This window comes from Pollicipes pollicipes, unplaced genomic scaffold, assembly GCF_011947565.3.
Source record: "Pollicipes pollicipes isolate AB1234 unplaced genomic scaffold, Ppol_2.1 Scaffold_4881;HRSCAF=5763_pilon_pilon_pilon, whole genome shotgun sequence".
Taxonomy (NCBI): domain Eukaryota; kingdom Metazoa; phylum Arthropoda; class Thecostraca; order Pollicipedomorpha; family Pollicipedidae; genus Pollicipes; species Pollicipes pollicipes.
The window spans coordinates 58534236-58552798 of NW_023596576.1; the positions used below are offsets into that span (position 1 = coordinate 58534236).

General features: G+C 52.5%; 2 protein-coding genes and 1 long non-coding RNA gene across 4 annotated transcripts in view; 2 read left to right on the forward strand and 1 right to left on the reverse strand.

Annotated features, from left to right (window-relative positions):
• LOC119099834 (moesin) overlaps positions 1-7430 on the reverse strand; it is a 29429-nt gene extending 21999 nt beyond the window's left edge. For both annotated transcript variants that reach the window (XM_037222923.1, XM_037222921.1), the window contains exons 1-2: positions 7324-7430; positions 4020-4059 (exon numbers count right to left, since the gene is read on the reverse strand). In XM_037222923.1, coding sequence (XP_037078818.1) covers positions 4020-4031 — 12 coding nt within the window. In that variant the 5' untranslated portion in view covers positions 4032-4059; positions 7324-7430. The remainder of the gene's footprint in view (positions 1-4019; positions 4060-7323) is intronic.
• Positions 7431-8176: 746 nt separating this feature from the next.
• LOC119101581 (uncharacterized) lies at positions 8177-9927 on the forward strand. Its single transcript, XR_005094584.1, has 3 exons — positions 8177-8264; positions 9367-9551; positions 9812-9927. It is a non-coding gene; the product is annotated as an uncharacterized LOC119101581 (long non-coding RNA).
• Positions 9928-10347: 420 nt separating this feature from the next.
• hd (humpty dumpty) lies at positions 10348-17119 on the forward strand. The gene is made up of 7 exons (XM_037223745.1): positions 10348-10467; positions 10912-11135; positions 12171-12349; positions 13483-13645; positions 16276-16471; positions 16784-16931; positions 16983-17119. The coding sequence occupies exons 1-7, from the start codon at positions 10348-10350 to the stop codon at positions 17117-17119; spliced, it is 1167 nt and encodes a 388-aa protein (XP_037079640.1).
• Positions 17120-18563: the final 1444 nt, after the last annotated feature.

Genomic DNA, 18563 nt, shown 5'->3' on the forward strand with positions numbered 1-18563 from the left:
GCCCTCCACGGCTCCCGGCGCGGCCGGGTGGCCGGACAGCACCGCACAACGGCCACCGAGTTGGGCCACAGCACACACACGGCACACAGCCAGCGGCGACGACGCGGCCCAGGTCGGACAGACGGTCAGCGGTCCCGGTCAGCAGACTCGAACCAAGGATGGTGACGCCGCCCCATGGAACACACGGCCTTTGGGGCGGTGCAGAAGCGACGATGAAGGAAAAGAGCGTGCCACCCTTTCATCCTATTCACACTTATTGTTAGACCAGGCCTGTCCGATTTGATCGGTAATACTAGCTTTCTCAAAATCTTTCTAAATGGCTCAAAGTTTCTCTCTGAAATAGCCGTTACGGCAGGATAAATCTTATTGGACTCTCTGAGCATCACTATCAGAGCAAGGCCTTTCATTTGCTGTTTTACATCGGGTGTGCTCTGTAATGTTTGCAATGCAATCCTTCGTCAAAATGATTGCGCATAAAATGCTGCGAAGACTTGGAACAAGCTATTTAGGAAGAAATATGCGCAAACATGAGGCCATCACCACGAATTCGACGAAACCTTATACTGTGGATTTGATTTCTCCCTCGTGGCGTCTAACCAAGTGACTCTTTTCGAAGCGCACTTTGGCTTTGAGGAAAAGTCGCATCAAATGATCTATCGTGACGCACTGGTTCACAGCCAATGCGCTTCTCGGTAATTGGCCTCCGCCGCCCGATGTGCCAACCACAAGCGTTCATTTGTAATGACGTCATTCATTCCCGTACGGATGCCACTTTTAAGCCCGCAGTCCGGTAACCTGCGGTTAAAACAGCTCAAAAGCCGCACCTCTAGTTCGTAACAGCTGACGACGGCCTTCAGGATGTGACAGTGTAATTCAAACTTGACAGCAATTCAAATCAATATCCCGATTATGTCCTGATGGAGCTGCAGTGGCAGTAATCAGTGTCGTTATTAGACGTGACTGGTCCCGAGCTCTCACCAGTGCGCTTTGAAATATGCCCAAAAGGTGGGACACTCCCTCTAAGAGACCAGATAGCATCCCCGTCGCCTCCTACAACGTGACAGTGGGGAGGATGCGCAAATCCGAACGGCGTTCCAGAACGACACCAGTTCCGCCGCCATTTCCCACACCGTCTGAGCGTGACGTCTGCCAGACCAGCTGTGGTCCAACCAGACATGCACCCAAACCTCAACGTCATCACCTGGCCTCTACCCGCTCACCATCCAGGCTAATCACCAGTGGGTCGTGGTCGGCGGCGAAACTGCACATTCCGCTCCGACGTTGTTGTATGTGCGTGTGTGTGTATATGCATGTATGTGACGTGTGTGACCTTCCCCAGCCTAGGGCGTGCAGTGACGAGTCTGATTGCGCGCAGCCAGCGCGCACAAACAGTCCGTTGACAGCCGGTGCGTGCGGCGCCGACAGCGCAGCCCATCCGGGCGGGACAACTCCGGCGCCGGGAGCCGGGAGCCCGAGCTCCGGCACCAGGAGCCAGAGCTCCGGCGTCGGGAGCCGGCTCCAGCCGCCCCTCCGGTGCGCACCGCCCGGCCGGCTGCCGGCCCCGTACCGAGAGCGAAAGTGGCCGCGCTGCCGGGCCATCGCGGTCACGCGGCGCGAGGCCGACATACGGGAGCGTGACGGCGGACGGGGTCGCCGCTCCCGTCGCTGAACAGACGGCGGCGGCGTGGGGTGGAGGGGAGGGGAGGGGAGGGGGAGACCCGATGGGCCGCCCCGACCCGCCCGACGGGTACGCGGATAGGCGGCTGTGGGTCCGCGTCACACCGACGCATGGACGCCTGATCCACCGACCCGACAGTCCCTCGCGTGTGCGGCGAACCTGCGTCCCCACCGGCCACACACCGCACAGCAAGACCCAACGACGTATCACGACATCCGCTGGAACGCAAACGACTAAGCGCTTTCACCGGATCAGACAGGTTAGGAGTGCGGCTATCGGGCGGGAAGTCCGCTTACGCACGCACGCACACCGAAACAGGCGAAACCAGCATACTAGCGGCGGAGACGGACAACGCGCCGCATACAAAGGCTTAAAAACCGGTGAAACCGACAAGGTCCGTAGTCATTAGCCTAATGAGCCAACCATGAGAAACAAGCGAAAGTGTTATGAGATGCGACGCGCGGTTAACCATCAACGTTTCCAAGGTCACATCGGGTCAGCCGTCAGCAGTCGGCGTCACCGGCCGACCGACAGTCCCTGCCCAGCTCCGCCCCCTCCCCCCCCCCCCCCCCCCCCCCAGGCCTGGGGCCGAGACTCTCCCCTCTTTGCGACGTCGGACGCGCTCGCAGTCAGCCCCGTGGAGGGAGGGGGAGGGGGCGCCGTCACCGCTATCCGCGGGGCATGGGGCAGCACGCGCGGCGCCGGCGGGCGGGACCTTTGTATGGTAAGTCGGGAGGGCGGTGCGTGCGGCGGAACAAGGCCGGCACGCCGTGGCTCCGGGGCGTCCTGGTGCTCGCTTCTCAGAAACGACGACGACGAATCGAGTGCCACACTTCGGTCAGCAAAGTCGAAAGTGGAGTACCGACGCCGCTGACCACGGCTGGATAAGCTGTCATCATATCCACATGGCGGAGTCGCCAGGTCTTGCAGCCACACCCCTCATAAGCAATGCGACAAAATCCTTGGAAGAGCTCATAAAACGGCGTTCATCGTTGGTATCGCACGTTATCCAATATAAGCCAACGGAATGAGCATTGACGAAATCTGCCGCGACTTGCTATCGTCCGTGCTCCGATAAGGCCCCAGGGCGATACAGATACGACCGAACGACTGGGAGCCGATCACACAACTTATTGTGTGGATCTGACGCGCAGGGCTTCGGCCAGCCAAAGACGGTCGTGGTCTGGGCACAAAGCGCGGCTCGCGTCGCACCCGCCCACGTGCCAGGGCTCTCGACGCCGACCGAGGCGGCACCGGTCCCGACGCCACGGGGGGGGGGGGGGAGGGGCTCGTGATGTTCCTGGAGCACGACCGCCGGCGCCCCGGTCGGCTCAGCAGAGCGGCTGACGTGCCTGTGAAGCCCCTCAGGAGCGGCGCGGCGGTCGGCCGGTCGGCCAGGGCGCGGCGGCCCGCCCAGCCGCCGGTCGTCGACCCAGCCCCGGCCGGCGCCGCGGCCCCCAGTCAACACGGCATTAGCATAGCGGCGCCGCGCCGCCGGACAGGGGCGCGACACCGTGCAGGCGCCGAGCCACGGTGACCGCGGCCGCACTGACAGCGCGCCGGCCCTCAAGGACGCGGCGGGACTCCTCCGGGCGCGGCACGCCCGCGCAAGATGATGAAAGGGAGGACTCACACGCCGAACAATGCGCCTGACGACAGTGTAGCAACATGGCCTGCTATTTTCGACGTCTGCATTCCAGCGTTTACATTCCCTGCGGCCCACTGCACAAATGTAAATCAGAGTTCCAACTTGCCCTGACGACGTAGGATTGGCAAATGTTTTTCTTGACGACGATCCCGTTTATACGTTTCTAATTACATCTGTTCAGCATTCCAGAGCGCATGAAATGAAAACCGGTTTGATCTGAGCCCGCTCCGAGCTTACCCTTTCTTGCAACATGCAGCCATAAGACACTAAGGCCCCGAGGCCCAGATGCGCGTAATTCAGAGAGCACGGAAGTCAGCGCGGAAGTTATGAGCAGGTCTCATACTATGAGAGATGCGCATGTGTCATGCTGCCGAACAAGCGCCCACTGCTGCCAATTTGAGAACTACATACGATCCGCGCGCCTGGTTGCACGCTTCTTAACGTACGCGGATTGGGATCTCCCCAGCGTTTAAGTGTTCGTTCTCACGGAATACGCACAACATTCGACATATACGATGCTCCGATGCGACATGTGCGAACTGTCTCCTATATGCTTGCTCATACGCCGTCATCGAAAAAGGCCATGGTGACAATGATCTGGGCCAGAGGAATGCGCAGGTTTATCACACAATGCGCGATACTACACATGTTGTGGAGGTATCGAATAAAGCACCCAGCAGGGCCGGTACTTACCGACTTCGGCATGATGGCGGCTTAGTTTTTGCCAGTTAACCTGCAACACACACAAACGCAAACATCAGACCGAGGTAAGCAGATCAGTTGATAGCTGATGAAAGCCGTGTGCATCCGGATTTCCGGAGTAGCACGCATCGCAGCCAAGGGTAAACGCACAATTGAAGTGAGAAAAAAGTAATGAAACTGGACAGGCTAGAAAATGGTTGCACATACATTTAAACAAAAAATCACTACCAACAGTGACTGCACTATGTAAACATCACTGTCAATAGGGGTATTCTTGCATTGTGCTTAAAAAGTAACCAAAACAAGAAAACCATCCTCAAATCCAGAAAATATGCCACAGCCTTCCTATGCTAAACTCAAATTATTGCACGGCAAGCTCAATCCTTTAAGTGCATGACACCACAGGGTCCTTCACTATACATGACTATCTATGCCTGGGATGAGGCTGGATTTCTCACACCTCTGAACCATGCAGGCTAATGCTATTCAGGAAATCAAAATACCAACTGTTGGCACATGTCTCCCTTGGCTGAAAAACATCCGCTTTTCATTTGTGTGACCTATGGCAACAGAGGTCATGAAAAGTACACAAAAGTGGTGCATGTGTTCCCACTTAGTTAGGTCTAAAAGCCTTGCATAGGACATCACAAAAAACAGCCCTCACTTTTGCCTTAGCTGATGGTTCAAAGCTGTCTTAAGTTAGGCTCATGCTGATACTGTAGTTGAGTTGTGTATTGTGGGTTTGTATCCAATCATGAAAATAATGTTCAATACCCTAAAGTAAAGCTGCAATGCTCGAAGCACTATAATTGCCAAATCAGCAATCAATAAGCAAGAACAACTGAACCATGATAGCAGTACCATGTGCATGGTTCCCAATTAATGACATACTAAGTGTGTTGTTGATCATATATACCATGAGGGCACATAAATGCACTCCAAATATGCTTGTTAGGACAAACTGCACATACAAACTTCACCAACAAGAATTTAAGCACAATGCTTTCAATCAAATAAAGACATCAAGATACAACAGTGCCAAAAAAAAACATGGAATATGTTACCAGATTCAAACAGTAAAAAGTAACAAAATATGTGCCTTTTAGCACTTAACATAAAGAAGGCAAAAACTGAGCAGCATGCACCAGGAAAAATCAAGAATCCAGAACTCCAACAACAAAGACATCAAACAAATGGAGCAGTCATGCTTGACCCAGCAAGGGTAATGCTATGAGATGTTTGTGGCTCTCGACATCTTATAATGATCATCAAAGGACAGTCCTCCAGAACTGCAAATTTAAATACCTTCCATGCTGGTCACAACTGGACTAGAAAATGGCATCATTTTAAGTCACACAAACGTGACTAAGAAAATGACATGACAATGACACCTATATCCAAGTGTGACAATGATACTGCAAACAGAATCCAGCATAATACTACTCTTGGATGATAAATTATGCTCTTGGTTCAGGCACATCTCACCCAAAGCCATAAACATGGCATACCTCATTTAACATAACAATTAAAAGTACATTCCAACACAGCACTCTCAGCATTTGTACCACTTTATGCTTGCATTATCAAGATCCAAACACAAACCCAAACTAGCAAAACATGTAATATCCACCTGCATTTTTAGAATCTTACATACAGCTGTAGCCAGATATCTGCAATCAACACATGTAGATATAAAGTGATATTTTATATGGCATGTGTCTAAGTTGTAATATCTTCTGTTGCCTAATAACCCTTACAACTGTTTAGTTTACCAACACTGCAAATTATCCAAACCCTAGCTTGCAAGATGGGCAATAAGCAGTGCTTTTCCAAGGCCCAAAATTTTGAGAGCACTCATAATTTATGAGCAGAGAACCACAGGTTTAAATGCACTTCAGATAGCCTTGAAGATAGTTTTGGAGCAAGATAAGCTGTGAGATGCATTAAAGCATCATACAAAGCTTTTTGGCAAATCTTTTTAGAGGCAAACATTCAAGTTGGGATGAATCTGGATGCAATTGCTATATACCCCCCTTTCACACCACATGTCATGCATGTATTCCTTGTGCACAACCAGATTAAACCTCCTGATGCTACTAACATTTGATTCCTTATCTTGTAATGAAATAAGCATTCCATTATGGTCACTTAAGATAGTCTGTGGTCATGCATATAAGAAGCCACTACAAATGACACATTTCACTGTTAGCAGTAATGACATACTAAAATAACCTGATGGTCATTTTAAGTATGGAATTCTGAAATCACAACTACTGCAGTTTTGCAGCAGAATTTAACACATCATAAGGATTCTGGGTTTTGCCACATATGTAAAGATAGCTTCTATGTCAAAATGCAATGCAGACTCAACACATAATAGAAGGCATTATTTGACAACAAACATCTACACAATATCCAAGAGTAAGTGGGGCAAGGCTCATCTTTGTGTTTTGACTTTTGGCCAACCCAGCATTCCAAGGGGCCCGGGAAAGGGACAGGCAGAGATCCACATTAGGTTTAGCACATATCCAATGAGCCAGATAGTAGGTCTGCAAATGATGTTACTTGGAATACTATCTTTTGAAATTGTTTGTTTTTATGATTTGATTTTGTACCACTTTGCCTGGAACCATTCTTTATAGTTGACATTTACTTCTTTATAACCAGCTACACCCTGGTGCCATAACATAGAATTGATCCCATGTATCAAAGTGGATTCCAGAACTGCAGTTGACTTGTGGTTGGTCATAATGGTTCACTGGTATATGCCTGTCAATATTAATTATGGGTTACATGCATGATACTAACAATTAAGGACTAAAATTGATGATAAATTTAAGCTACAATCTGAGGTACGAAATGTTCACAGGCCTTTGTGTTACAGCACACAAAAATCTAGCTGTACTATGTAATCACAACATTTCCTATCTAAAACTCTACTATAATTATGGCACTTCTAGGATTCTCAAGCAAATCAATTTCACATAATCACAGACATGTTTCAAACTAATTCGAAATCATAATCAAGAACACGGCCCTGAGCACACAGTGACGAAGGAGTAAACTAGCGCAGACCGGCCCAATGACTGACCAGCAGCGAGGATGGAATATCGGAAATGGTTTCTCGCAAGCAACAGGTGGTTCCGGCGACGCACACACACACCAAGCGCGCCATAGCAGCCTGCGCCAATTTCGAGTCCACAGCGAAACCCTTGAAATTCAAAGCAATAGTGCGTCAATGACAATAGATGCATGCATGACAGCACAAAAACTGTTCGCCGCCGCCAACATTTACCTGGTCAAAACGTCCAGAACAGAAATTAAACACGTATTCGTCACGCCACCGGCGGACAAACGGCCACCACCCAATCCTCGACAGCGAAGGTTCGTTCCGCAGTCTGTGGTCATGTGACATCGAACCACTTTTCAGCTGTTGCTGTTGATCGGAATCTTGTTATAGCACGTGTTATGTCATGTGTTGGTTTACGGGCAACAATTAATTTTTTTTAGACTAAAGTAATATTTTTGACAACAAACTGTGCACATCAATGCTTGTTGCTGCTCATGAGAAACTTAGCTCTAAATTTGTTAAAATTCGGGTAAATGAAAGTAAAAAAATTGTTGCACTCGAAAAGAAAAGAAACCAAGGCATCAGTTTGCGAAATAAATGTTTTTGACATCACTGATACGACAAATATGCATCACATGAAGCGCCTATCTAACGCATTCTGAGGCCCAGTTTCGGGCATGTCATATTAAGCGAGCGGGTCATGCTCAGAAGACGACCATAGCCCATGTATCCGTTCTTTGATTTCCAGGAACCAGGAACGTAGGCTTGAAGCACGTGTCACCTACTCGTGCCATGGACATACACAAGACACTGATCTCTGTGCTCTTGTGCATCATTTTCTCCTAAAAGTCTACCACGCTAATGCTGATGGGTTCGGCTGGCTCCCAATAAAAAACAAAAATGAGGAAATAAAACCGTGCAAGCATTTTGCCATCTTGGGCCTTCATTTCATAACTTTTTCGAGACTTGCACTGGTATTTCATTAGTACTTGGCACCACAGACATGGCGCAAATCTAAACAAAGGTCTGTAACGGCGCAGCTTCGACGAACAGTTGGTGAGAGCACAAGGGCCTAGCTACTGAATGGTTAATATTATTGCGTTTTATGAGCGATGGCACCAGCTGAAAGTTGTAGTCGAAAACAAGGGTAATATCTTCCACACCAGGTAACTTTGGTTTTACACTGGTTTCTTTTATTGCATTTTGTTGGCGTTTCATGTTCCTGGACTGATACTAATGCTGCCAACATGCCGACTATGATGTTTTCACCTACATTAAGTAACCACCAAAGGAGATTTTTAACCAATAGCTATGATCCCTTATAAAGAGTTTATCAATTGTGTCATACTTCAACAACTGGATGAGGTGCGTTTTAAGTTTGTTAGCATTCTTTTGGTTTGTCCATATTGGTCAACAAATTCCTATTGGACCAAGTATATTGTGACAAAATGGGTGCTGGTTGGGGTCCGCATAAGGTATGTCAGGTGACAATCTTACCAGAATATGTGGATCTTCCTGTTCCACTATGGGTCAGGTACCTAATTTGATAACTCGGTGATATGTGCCCACCCTTCCTGCCAGCGTGATGCACAGGGGATGCCTTAACTTCAGCAGCTGAGTTCGGTGTAAAGCCTTAAAGAGAACAGCAGTTTTTGTTAACACCCTCATATATATATATATATATTTTCTTGATGTGCATAGTTTGATTCTATTACCATAAAATTGGCATCCAGGTCCAACCAAGTCAGGACAACTGAACTGGTGGAAACTGGCTCAGTGACACCTGATCCAAGGCAGCTGAATCACCAACAGCTGATTCAGGATAACAATCGGGAACAGCTAAATCAGTCATAGCTGAGTCTGTAACAACTGAACCAGAGACACCCTTTGGACAGTTTTTTTTTTGCTGCCCATAGGCACACTGCAAATAACCCCAAAAAGAGCTAGACTCAATTCTGAGATGTGCCTGCTGCTGCTTCCACAGGTGTTGGAGTGTCAAGGATGAGGATACACTGTGCATGTGCTCTGCATTTTCTATCTGGTGCACTGAGATGCTAATGGTGATCACATTGGTTGTCTGGTTACTGGCTGGCTCTCACATTGTTCAATTTCTGAGCTGTGGAATATGCAACACAATGTGACAAATAATGTTCATGTATGGCAGATCGATATCTTGCATCAAGTGCGTGCCTAGATGTGCCTTGCCCACTGTTGTACACATGAACATACAAGTGAACATTGTTTGGAAGTATTGTTACTGTTTTACAGTTAGTCATGAGCTCACCAAGCAGAGGAGAGTGGTTGAAGCCCAAGGATGCATTCCAAAAACTAAAGGCCAAGAAAAAGGCCCTAAAGGCCAGAATAAATCAAAGCATTAGAAAGGAAGCCCTCGCATCCAGCCAGATATCTTCTAGTTTAAATAGCTGTAAGCAAAAGCGCACAAACCCTTTCAGGTGAGTATGAGATCTTTGCCTAAGTGGATTATTAAATGATGGATGTTTATTTTGTTTCCATTATGCAACAATGGTCATTGGTAGAAGCAACACATCTGAAAAACCAAATGTATGTCTTCAGTGTTTCTATGCTGAGATGTTTTCGGTGGATTTCTAAAAGTTTGAGTTTTCTTGGCACAAGTTGTGTTTTTGGAGTGACTGTTAACCATATGCATGCCAATAAGCCACCTCAGCATGACGACGTGCTACGCCCTGCCCAGCTGCGGAGGAGACGACGGTGGCGACGCCAAGCGGGCGCGGCTGGAGGCCAGCCCGCCCGAACCCTCCCTCGATCAGACGCTGTTCGAGATCCTGCGCTCGGGCGCCGGTGACTTGCGCGCGCCGGCGCGTGCTCGGCCTGGCCCGGCGCCGGCCGCCGACGCCGCCTCGTTCGCGGGCCTGCTCTCCGGCGCCGCCGATCGCCTCGGCGAGGCGGCGCCGCCCCGGCTCTCCACCCGGCAGGTGAGGAGACGGGCGGCCGCCTGCGAAGACGGGTGACGAGGCGACGTCGAGCGCCGAAGCGAGCGGGAAGAGGCAGGTGGATGTGACGACGTGGCTGGAGCACGGCCTGGCAGGATGTACATTGTGCAGTAGTGATGGTGGCGAGGTCACCGTACAATGCGACTGAGGGTGTCATTGCTGCATTTTGAGTAATTAGACGTCGATAGGTCATGCGTGTGTGATAAAGGCTAAACCCTCATCATAAGTACCATTGCATTGGAAGTCCTCAATTTGCAACAGTGCTGAAACATAGTAGATGCAATTCCAGGTCGAAGAGGCTCCAAAAGGTGAACGCAACTTACCCACTGACTGGGGTTTGAAGACGAAGATCCGTTTCCTATCGAAAACGCCGTTTCCGTGGACGAGTCGTCTGAAGGTTCGTATCTACTGTGCCATCGTGCAGGATATTTGGCCATTAGGCATCAGACATGTGAGCGGGTTGCGGTGCCGCCTGAACGGTACCTCGGCCGGGCGCCCCGCATGCGCCGGCCCGGTGGCCCGCCCCTTTTTCTTAGTTCACCTCTTCCTCGCGAGCGAGGACTGCGCTGGAAATAACGTTATTCGGACTCCTTTAACCGGCCTTTCGAACCACACCTCCGACTTCCGATTCTCCACTACCACAGAGCGCCGTTCTTCCTCGTGTAGTGTTCTTTTGGTTCTTATATGCGTGTGATGTGCCCACCCACGTGCCCACCTCCGCCAAACTGCACGAGCCGGCAGCTCAGCGTCTGGAACACGCTTCGGGAAAGCCGTGTCTGTGCATGTTGCGATCCTGTGCTGCGTCTGATGACGGCTGAGGCGGGCGGGATGCGTCCGCCAGACGCTGGAGGAGGCGTCGGCGGTGACCAGCTGCGTACGCTGCCTGCCGGCCGACCAGAGCACGCTCGACACGTCTCCAAACGCGCAGCTGCAGCGGCACGCGCTCTACTGGCAGCACCCGTGGCTGCCGTGGCTGACGCTGTTTCCGCGCCTGCACAGCCGGGTGGCCGGCGCGCGCAGCCTCTTCATCGACGCGCCCATGCAGGACCTGCTCAGGACAGAATGGTGAGCGGCAGCGGTGGTGAGCGGCACCGTGCCGCCCATGCGTGCCTGTCCGTGTTCTGCGTGGGTCAGTCTGGCTTGCGTCTCCAGTGGGAAGCACGTATATCGCTCACTCCTGCTCATCGTCCATCTTCTTCTCATGCTGATCTCATGCTATGGTGGGTAAAAACCTTGCTTATTTGTTGTGCAGATTTGCTCGCTTCCCCGGCGTGTCTGTTCCCCTACCTCTTCCTTATGCCACACTACGTTGCCCGTCCCCTCCCCGCGCCCACGTCCCTTCACCACATATCTAACATCTCTTCCTCCCCCCCCCCTCCCAAACCCAATCACGTTCCTATCCTATGACCCGCCTTTTCCCCGCCACTTATGCTTGTCACGCTGTCCTCCAACAGTTTCGCCTACCTCGTCCTTCCCCACAGCGTATGTGCTAGCTAGCTTACTGCTACTTACTTACTAGCTTAGCTAGCTTACCTGTCCTGCACCATCCCTGCCCTCCCCAGCACAGCTTCCTTCCATACTCTTCCAGAGGCGAGAGTCTGCCACGTGTGCACCACTGATCGTCCCCCGGCTCCCTGTCCCGGCTCCTCCAGAGGCCAGAGTCTGCCGTGGGTGTACCCCTGGCCGTCCTTCGGCTCCTTCAGGGGCGAGGGTCTGCCGTGTTTGCACCCCTGACCGTCCTCCGGCTCCTTCAGGGGCGAGGGTCTGCCGTGTTTGCACCCCTGACCGTCCTCCGGCTCCTTCAGGGGCGAGAGTCTGCCGTGTTTGCACCGATGACCGTCCTCCAGTTCCCCCAGAGGCGGGTGTGCGTGTATGTTCACCTAACCGTCCCTCGGCTGCTCCAGAGACGAGAGTCTGCCGTATGTGTGCACTCCTGACTCCCGACACCTCCAGAGACGAGAGTCTGCCATATGTGTGCACCCCTGACTCCCGACTCCTCCAGGGGTGAGAGTCTGCCGTATATGTGCACCCCTGACTCCCGACTCCTCCAGGGGCGGAAGTCTGCCGTATGTGTGCACCCCTGACTTCCGACTCTTCCAGGGGCGAGAGTCTGCGCTCGCTGTTCCAGCTGCTGCGCAGCCGTCAGTGCCCGTTCTTCTACGTGTGCGCGGCCAGCTTCTGCTGCCTGTTCCGGGCGGCCGGCGTGGGCGGCGTGACTGACACGCACGCTATCGTCACGCCCACCACCCGCGGCCTGCGCGACCTCCTCAAACGCGACGGTGAGCCGCCGCACCGGCGCCAGCGGCGCGCCGCCACGCGCCTGCTGGCTTGTGCACGATGGGATGTGGCCCATTGCTGGTTTCACTGTGTAAGGTGCATTAGTGCGGTGTTGCTGGTGCGGGTGGCTCGCAACAGCTCGCTAATTGTCCCTGGTCACGTGTGTATAGATATGTGAGATGTGGTAGTGTTCGTGATTCAGAAATAAACACCTACCATTGTTGCTCAGGTGGTATTATAAACTTGGATGTGCTATGTAAGCTATTACCTCCGCATCTCTTCCTTAACGATAAAAAGCCGTTTAGTTGCATGCAACAGCCTCCCCTGTGAGTGTGGTAGAAACAGCTTCAGCTGTTCAGTGTATATGTTATGATGCCTGGTCTCCTCTGAACAAGTTGAATCGCTAAAGCTCTTTGATAGCCAAATTCACCTGTGCTGTGTTTGTAAATTATCATTGTCGCTACTACAGTGTTGGTTCATTGGTGGCCCATGGACTGGAGTGGCTCGTGAACAAGATCGTAGTTTGAATTTTGTCTCCTAGATGGCAGCTTGATATATTGTTTCAGTTGCGTTGGATAGATGGCAGCACTGTGCATGTCTGGGCTTTCATCCTGGCCTAAATATGTGGACCGGAAAGCAGCTCTCTTTAAAGCGTTTTAAGCAGCCTGACGCAATCCCACTATGTCCGGTTATAGGCTCAGGTACACACTCGATATGGCAGGATTATTGGCCCTCGTGCGTGCTCGGAGTTCTTATGCTCTAGGTGCGGCGATGTTCTCGAAGCTCATGTTCGATGGTTGCTAACGCATGCCAGTGAACGGCTTCGTCCATTTTCCTCTTCCCACTCACCGCCTCCATCCTAAATCCTGGCAACGGCCTGTCTCGCTCGGGCATGCTGCGGCTCCTCGCGGCGGCCTCCTCCGTTCACTTGCACAGACCTCGAGGGTAGGTCACTCTAGGGGGTAAGGTTCTGTAACGAGACCGCCTGCGATGACTGCAGTATGGCCCCATCGTGCCTCTCCCTCATCCCAAAGCCCTGACATAATCATGGGTGACCGGGTGAGCTCTACTCACGGCCGACACGAGCTGTCGGCGGCGGCCGCACCCATACACGGTTCTGGCCTGTGCTCGACAGACGTGCAGTTCACGCTGCCGCTGCGGCCTGCCGCCGCGCCGGCCCAGTCCGCCGCCCAGGAGGACGGCTCCGAGGACGAGGACGAGGACCCCGAACACTGGCTGGAGAGCAAAGGCATAGCGGCTGACGCCATGCCAGGCATGCACTCCACCCGCCGCAAGCTGTATCCTTTGCAGGGGAGGAGGAGGAGGAGGGGGAGGACAGTACCGGTCCTCTTACCATCTCACACTGTGGATTGTGTATTGTTTGTTTTGACGTAACAGTTGTCATCAGTTTTGCCTGCGTAAGGAATGGTCCGAACTGCCGACCGGTGCGCATTTTTTATCTTCTTTTTGATTCATTGCCTTTACTTGTCGTATGCTGATGCAGCTGCTTCCTCTCTCACCAACCTCTATTTTCCACCCGGCTTCCTTGCACTAGCTCTGTCTGACGTCGCTAGCATGCTGTACCTGACAACTATCTTCCCAAGCCAGCATTTCCTCGCGTATCCTGGCTTTTTGTAAAAGTCCGGTAACAGCTTTTCATCATTGAACTGTAGGGTATAGTTCAGCTAAGTGTGGCATGAGAGCACAATCAGGACTTTGCTTCAACTTTATATGCACTGAATGGCGTATAGGTTCGTTTTACCATGACAAGGTTAATCCGGCAGCGTTGGTTAGTGGTTACGTAAATGAAAACACTCGACAGAGCGTGACAAACCACTCGGTGGGTTCATTTGAATCTAATTCGACTGCAAATTTTGGTACCGTGTCGGCCGGTATAAGCTGTGTACGTGACTGTTAACTGCTGTCACCCCTGCTTAAAACTGTGCGATGACGTGGCATATAAGGGCTCCAAATCATAATCCCACAATCATTACTTTATTTTATTGCAGTATCTTACTTAGCGAACAAAATCTGGCAATTCTTAGCGTGGCTCAAAATCGGTTAAGCCAATGTGTAGGCCGGGGTCCGAGTAGTAGACACCAAAACGGGTTTCGAGTGATCTACCACACACCAACCCGGGTTCCTAGTGACCTACCGCACACCAACACGGCTTCGAGTGACCCACCGCATACCGGCACGGCTTGCTAGTGACCTACACGGGCTTACCAACACGGGTTTCGAGCGACCTACCGCATACCAAAACGGCTTCCTGGTGACCTACGGCATACCGGCACGGGTTCCGAGTGACCTACCGCATGCCAACACGGCTTCCTAGTGACCTACCGCATATCGGCACGGGTTCCGAGCGACCTACCGCATGCCAGCACGGGTTCGTAGTGACCTTCGGTACCCCAACACGGGTTCCAAGTGACCTAATGCACACCAACACGGGTACTCACAACCACGCATCTGTTGCCAAAACGGAAATATGTGCGTGTGGCTGGTCCTCATGTGTCGTTCGCCCGTCACGCACTCATGGCCATTCAGATGTCGTCCCTGTTCTGCTTACGCTGGGAATGCGCCCTGCATTTGTTGATCACCATTATGAATTCAGAGTCATTATGCTAACAGTTTTTGGCCATATATTTTTGGTCAGTATATCAGTATATCAGGAGGTGATGGTTAAACGCCGCTATCAAGGAAATATTTGTTAGGCACGAGTGGAAAACGTGAAGCAAAGTTGAGCTAAGTTGGTAAATCAAACACAAAGCACCATGCCTTCAGACTCATAAGCGCAAGAGTACTAAATGGGTCAAAATAATATCACTATATTTTGTGCGAAAATCCTTCGTCGGATTACTTTGTATCTATAGATCATCCGACAAAGCATTGCTATTCGAAATGTTATCAGTTATGTTTGCCTATTTAGTACTTTTTGTGCTTATATGATAGCAGCCAAGGACTTATGTGCATTATCAAGTACGAATCGGCCCAGGAAAGGTTAGATATTTTTAGATTTCATTAATGCTATCCTAAAAAGCCGCCCATTTTAACGATACCAACAATCGCCCGAAAGCTGTTTTTCGTTTCACGTGCTACTCTGCTGTCCGACTACAGTTCCGTAACAAACGAAAAGTCGTTCCCATCGTGCCTGAACGGTGTCAGGTGGGACACGCGCCCAAGCTGGCGCATGCCGTCAGAGGTCGCATGTGTCTGATTTAGCGTTGCTATGTCGTGTGCGAGCTATCGCTAGTCCTAGTCTACTCTGCCTTTGCATTGACCCCGACAAAGCGCAGACATAAGGCGGTTGGGGAAGGTTTATTCGATTCCATTTTTTGTTGCTCAAAATGTTCGCTCATCGGCGTAATCAGGGTAGTGGGTGGTTTCGATATTACAACAGCTGTATAGCAACCGAAGGGTCTTGAGCGGGAGTAATATATTAGTATTATTTGTTGCAAAGTGTCTACCGCGGTGGTGGTTGCGGTGGATCACCTGCGGACTTACCTGCGTTAGTAAATAATCTACGGATTTATCTGGGAACTTCCACGGTCCGACGGCCCTGTATACCTGCAAGATTTTTTGGAACACTTCAGAGCGTTCATGCTGCACGTCATAAGTCTTCGTGAAAAAGCTAATACACCTCGTGCCGATGTCGGAGATAGCCTCAGTCGGGCCGTCGTTCTCGGGGGATGACTGTGGGGTCTTCCGAGTACGGCGATCACCCCCGCCAGTGACTTCATTCGTTTGATGGCTTGTTGTGAGCGACATCTAAAACCTCGTTTTGGTTTTGATATGTCGTACCTGCTGGAGCGGTGCGGTGATGTGATGCTCGGGGGCGGGGGATTGGGGGGGGGGGGGGGAGGGGGCAGATTGGCCTCCATGTATGGGTCTGTTCGCGGTCGGGTATTTCCTGAGCTGGCCGGTGCAGTCAGGAGGAGACCCGGCGCGGCCTCGACGGCCAGCCGGCCTCCACCGTGCTGGTGCAGGGCGGCGACGTGTACGCCCTGCTCAACTTCCTGCTCAACTCGCGCGCCTGCGTCACGGCCAGCGGCCCGCTGGCGGGCGTGCCGCCCACGCTGCTGGCGCCCGTCGGCTTCCAGGGCGCCTCCCTGCAGCCGCTCAAGGTACGGCCGCGGCGCGGCCGGCGCTGCTGAGCGGGATGTTCACAGGTTGGGAGGCGTGGGGTCAGGTCACTGTGTGGGCGTGGGCGTGACCCGGACGAGCTGCCCAATGACCTCACTCTGTCCTCGTTCGCGCTGTGTGATGAAGCCTCCCCATTAGATCGACCGTCTCCTGTTGCCGGCTCCCCGGCGTCCAGCCGTCCTCTCTGTATTCGCTGCGGGGCTCCTGCCTGGCTGCCCAGTCGGTGAGCAGCGCCGTCGCAGCTGTGCTCTCCCGCCAGTGCCCTCACCCCTGCGCCTCGCCCCGCCCGGCAGGTGCGGCACGGCACGGTGCAGCAGGCCCGCGAGACGTTCCACTCGTTCGAGCTGGCCGGCCCCGTCATGCCGCACGCCGTGCAGGCGTTGGTGGCGCTCGTGCGCCGCTCGCACGCCCACTTCTCGCTGTCGCTGAGCGGCGTGCGGGGCGCGGAGCCGCTGGCGCAGCTGCGGCCGCCGGCGGCGCCGCCCGCGCCAGCCGTATTCGGCCAGCAGGGCCTGACCGACTGCGGTCTGGACGGCCCGCTTGTGGCCACGCTCTGCGAGCCGGCGCCGGCCGCCGCCGCCGCCGTCCTCCGCGAGGTCACCTGCACCGACGGACTCTTCACGTGGTGATGGCCTCTGGAATGGCCGGGATCGGTGGGCGGAGATCGACGTCAGCTTGCCCTTGCAAATTGTGGCGGACGAGCCATGGCAGAATGTTGGTGTGTTAACGTGGCGATCGGCTGGAATCGTATCTTTATTTATGTGCTGTTCAGTGTGGAGGGGGATTGTGGAGGAGGGTAGTGGGAGAGACGCGATTGTCGTTCCATTCTGCGAGGCTCATCGGCTTCGCTCGTGTATTGTGCCGATCCACATGTATCGCCTCTCCCGATTTTAATGTTCATGATCGTTGACACTTCACGGCGCACATGACGCTCATGAGCGTGCCGTTTGAGGCCAGCTCGCTCATCTCACTGTACATGCGTTCTGACGTTGGATTGACGCACTGCTCAAGTCACTTCGGAATTGGAGGAAACGGGTTGGTGACGCAGTGTTCTTTTTTTCTAAACGCCTTGCAGCGACACATTTTACAAAGCGACATCCTCATGACTCACCGGCTCATCTCATCAATACAATGGCTGGACTTCCCAGATCCGGTTCGAGGCGGTCTTCCGTAGTGTCGTCCGTGCCGCAGCCCCGAGCTTTGCTGTCCTAGTTGCCTCGACCGGCGCTGATCAGTGTGTACGCCACGAGACTGACCCTTTTGACCTGTGTTTTTCTCACGTCGGCCTGAAAGCCACAGCGTGAGGCATATCCTGCTGTTGGAAGAAGCTGCTGTTAGCGTGATCCAGGAGGCTGATTCGCATATGTGATCTCCGTGCTAAAGCTGCATTAGTATCTCTATTTTTTTATTTGTTTGTCCTTGCTCATGCGAATCGTGGCGAGGGGATTCGGGTGCTCCCCAGTCCTGCTGCACTGGAATCCTGCGACACGGTCTCGCGGTTTGGGAGCTTACATCCCAGGGGCTTATGCCGAGCGCTGGATTTCGCGGAAGGTGGTTTGTCAGTCTGAGAGCTTCGGCTTCATTTCGCGTCAGTTCTGAACGGACGTCTCTATGGCGCGGCGTCCATAATGCCTCGTTGGATGAGCACGTCGCGGCGAGGCAAACACGTTCATTTGTCATTGTAACGAGTTGTCAAACGAAACGTCGGCCAAGGTTTCGGCTATTTTTAGCCACGGTCGGGCCGACTCGTGGCTCCAGCCTAGGCCGGCTGGCTCGCCGTCTGCGATATTGTGATTTGCGCTATGGTCTGGATGGGTGCTGCCGCATTGCTAAACCCGTTGGTCTTTGGCCGCGTGACTTTTAGTGGCTCTGACTCATGACAGAGCTTTGCAAATATATTTGTCCTATTTCGGGCAAAGAGGGAAGGGGGGGGGGGGCGATCCGCAGCTGGTCCCGATATAGTTCACTAGTCGTGGTGGAGTACTGGCCTTCGTACAGTGCTGGTCCCCTAGTAGTACTGGTCCCAACAGAGTGTACTGATCCCTATAGAGTACTGATGCATATAGTCCTACA

What these genes read in the sequence shown, in the direction of transcription:
- hd (XM_037223745.1), top strand. Translation starts at nt 10,348, where the DNA reads ATGCAATTCCAGGTCGAAGAGGCTCCAAAAGGTGAACGCAACTTACCC. An exon ending in GACCTGCTCAGGACAGAATG is followed by an intron (nt 11,136 to 12,170) that starts GTGAGCGGCAGC and finishes CGACTCTTCCAG; the next exon opens with GGGCGAGAGTCTGCGCTCGC. An exon ending in CACTCCACCCGCCGCAAGCT is followed by an intron (nt 13,646 to 16,275) that starts GTATCCTTTGCA and finishes TGGCCGGTGCAG; the next exon opens with TCAGGAGGAGACCCGGCGCG.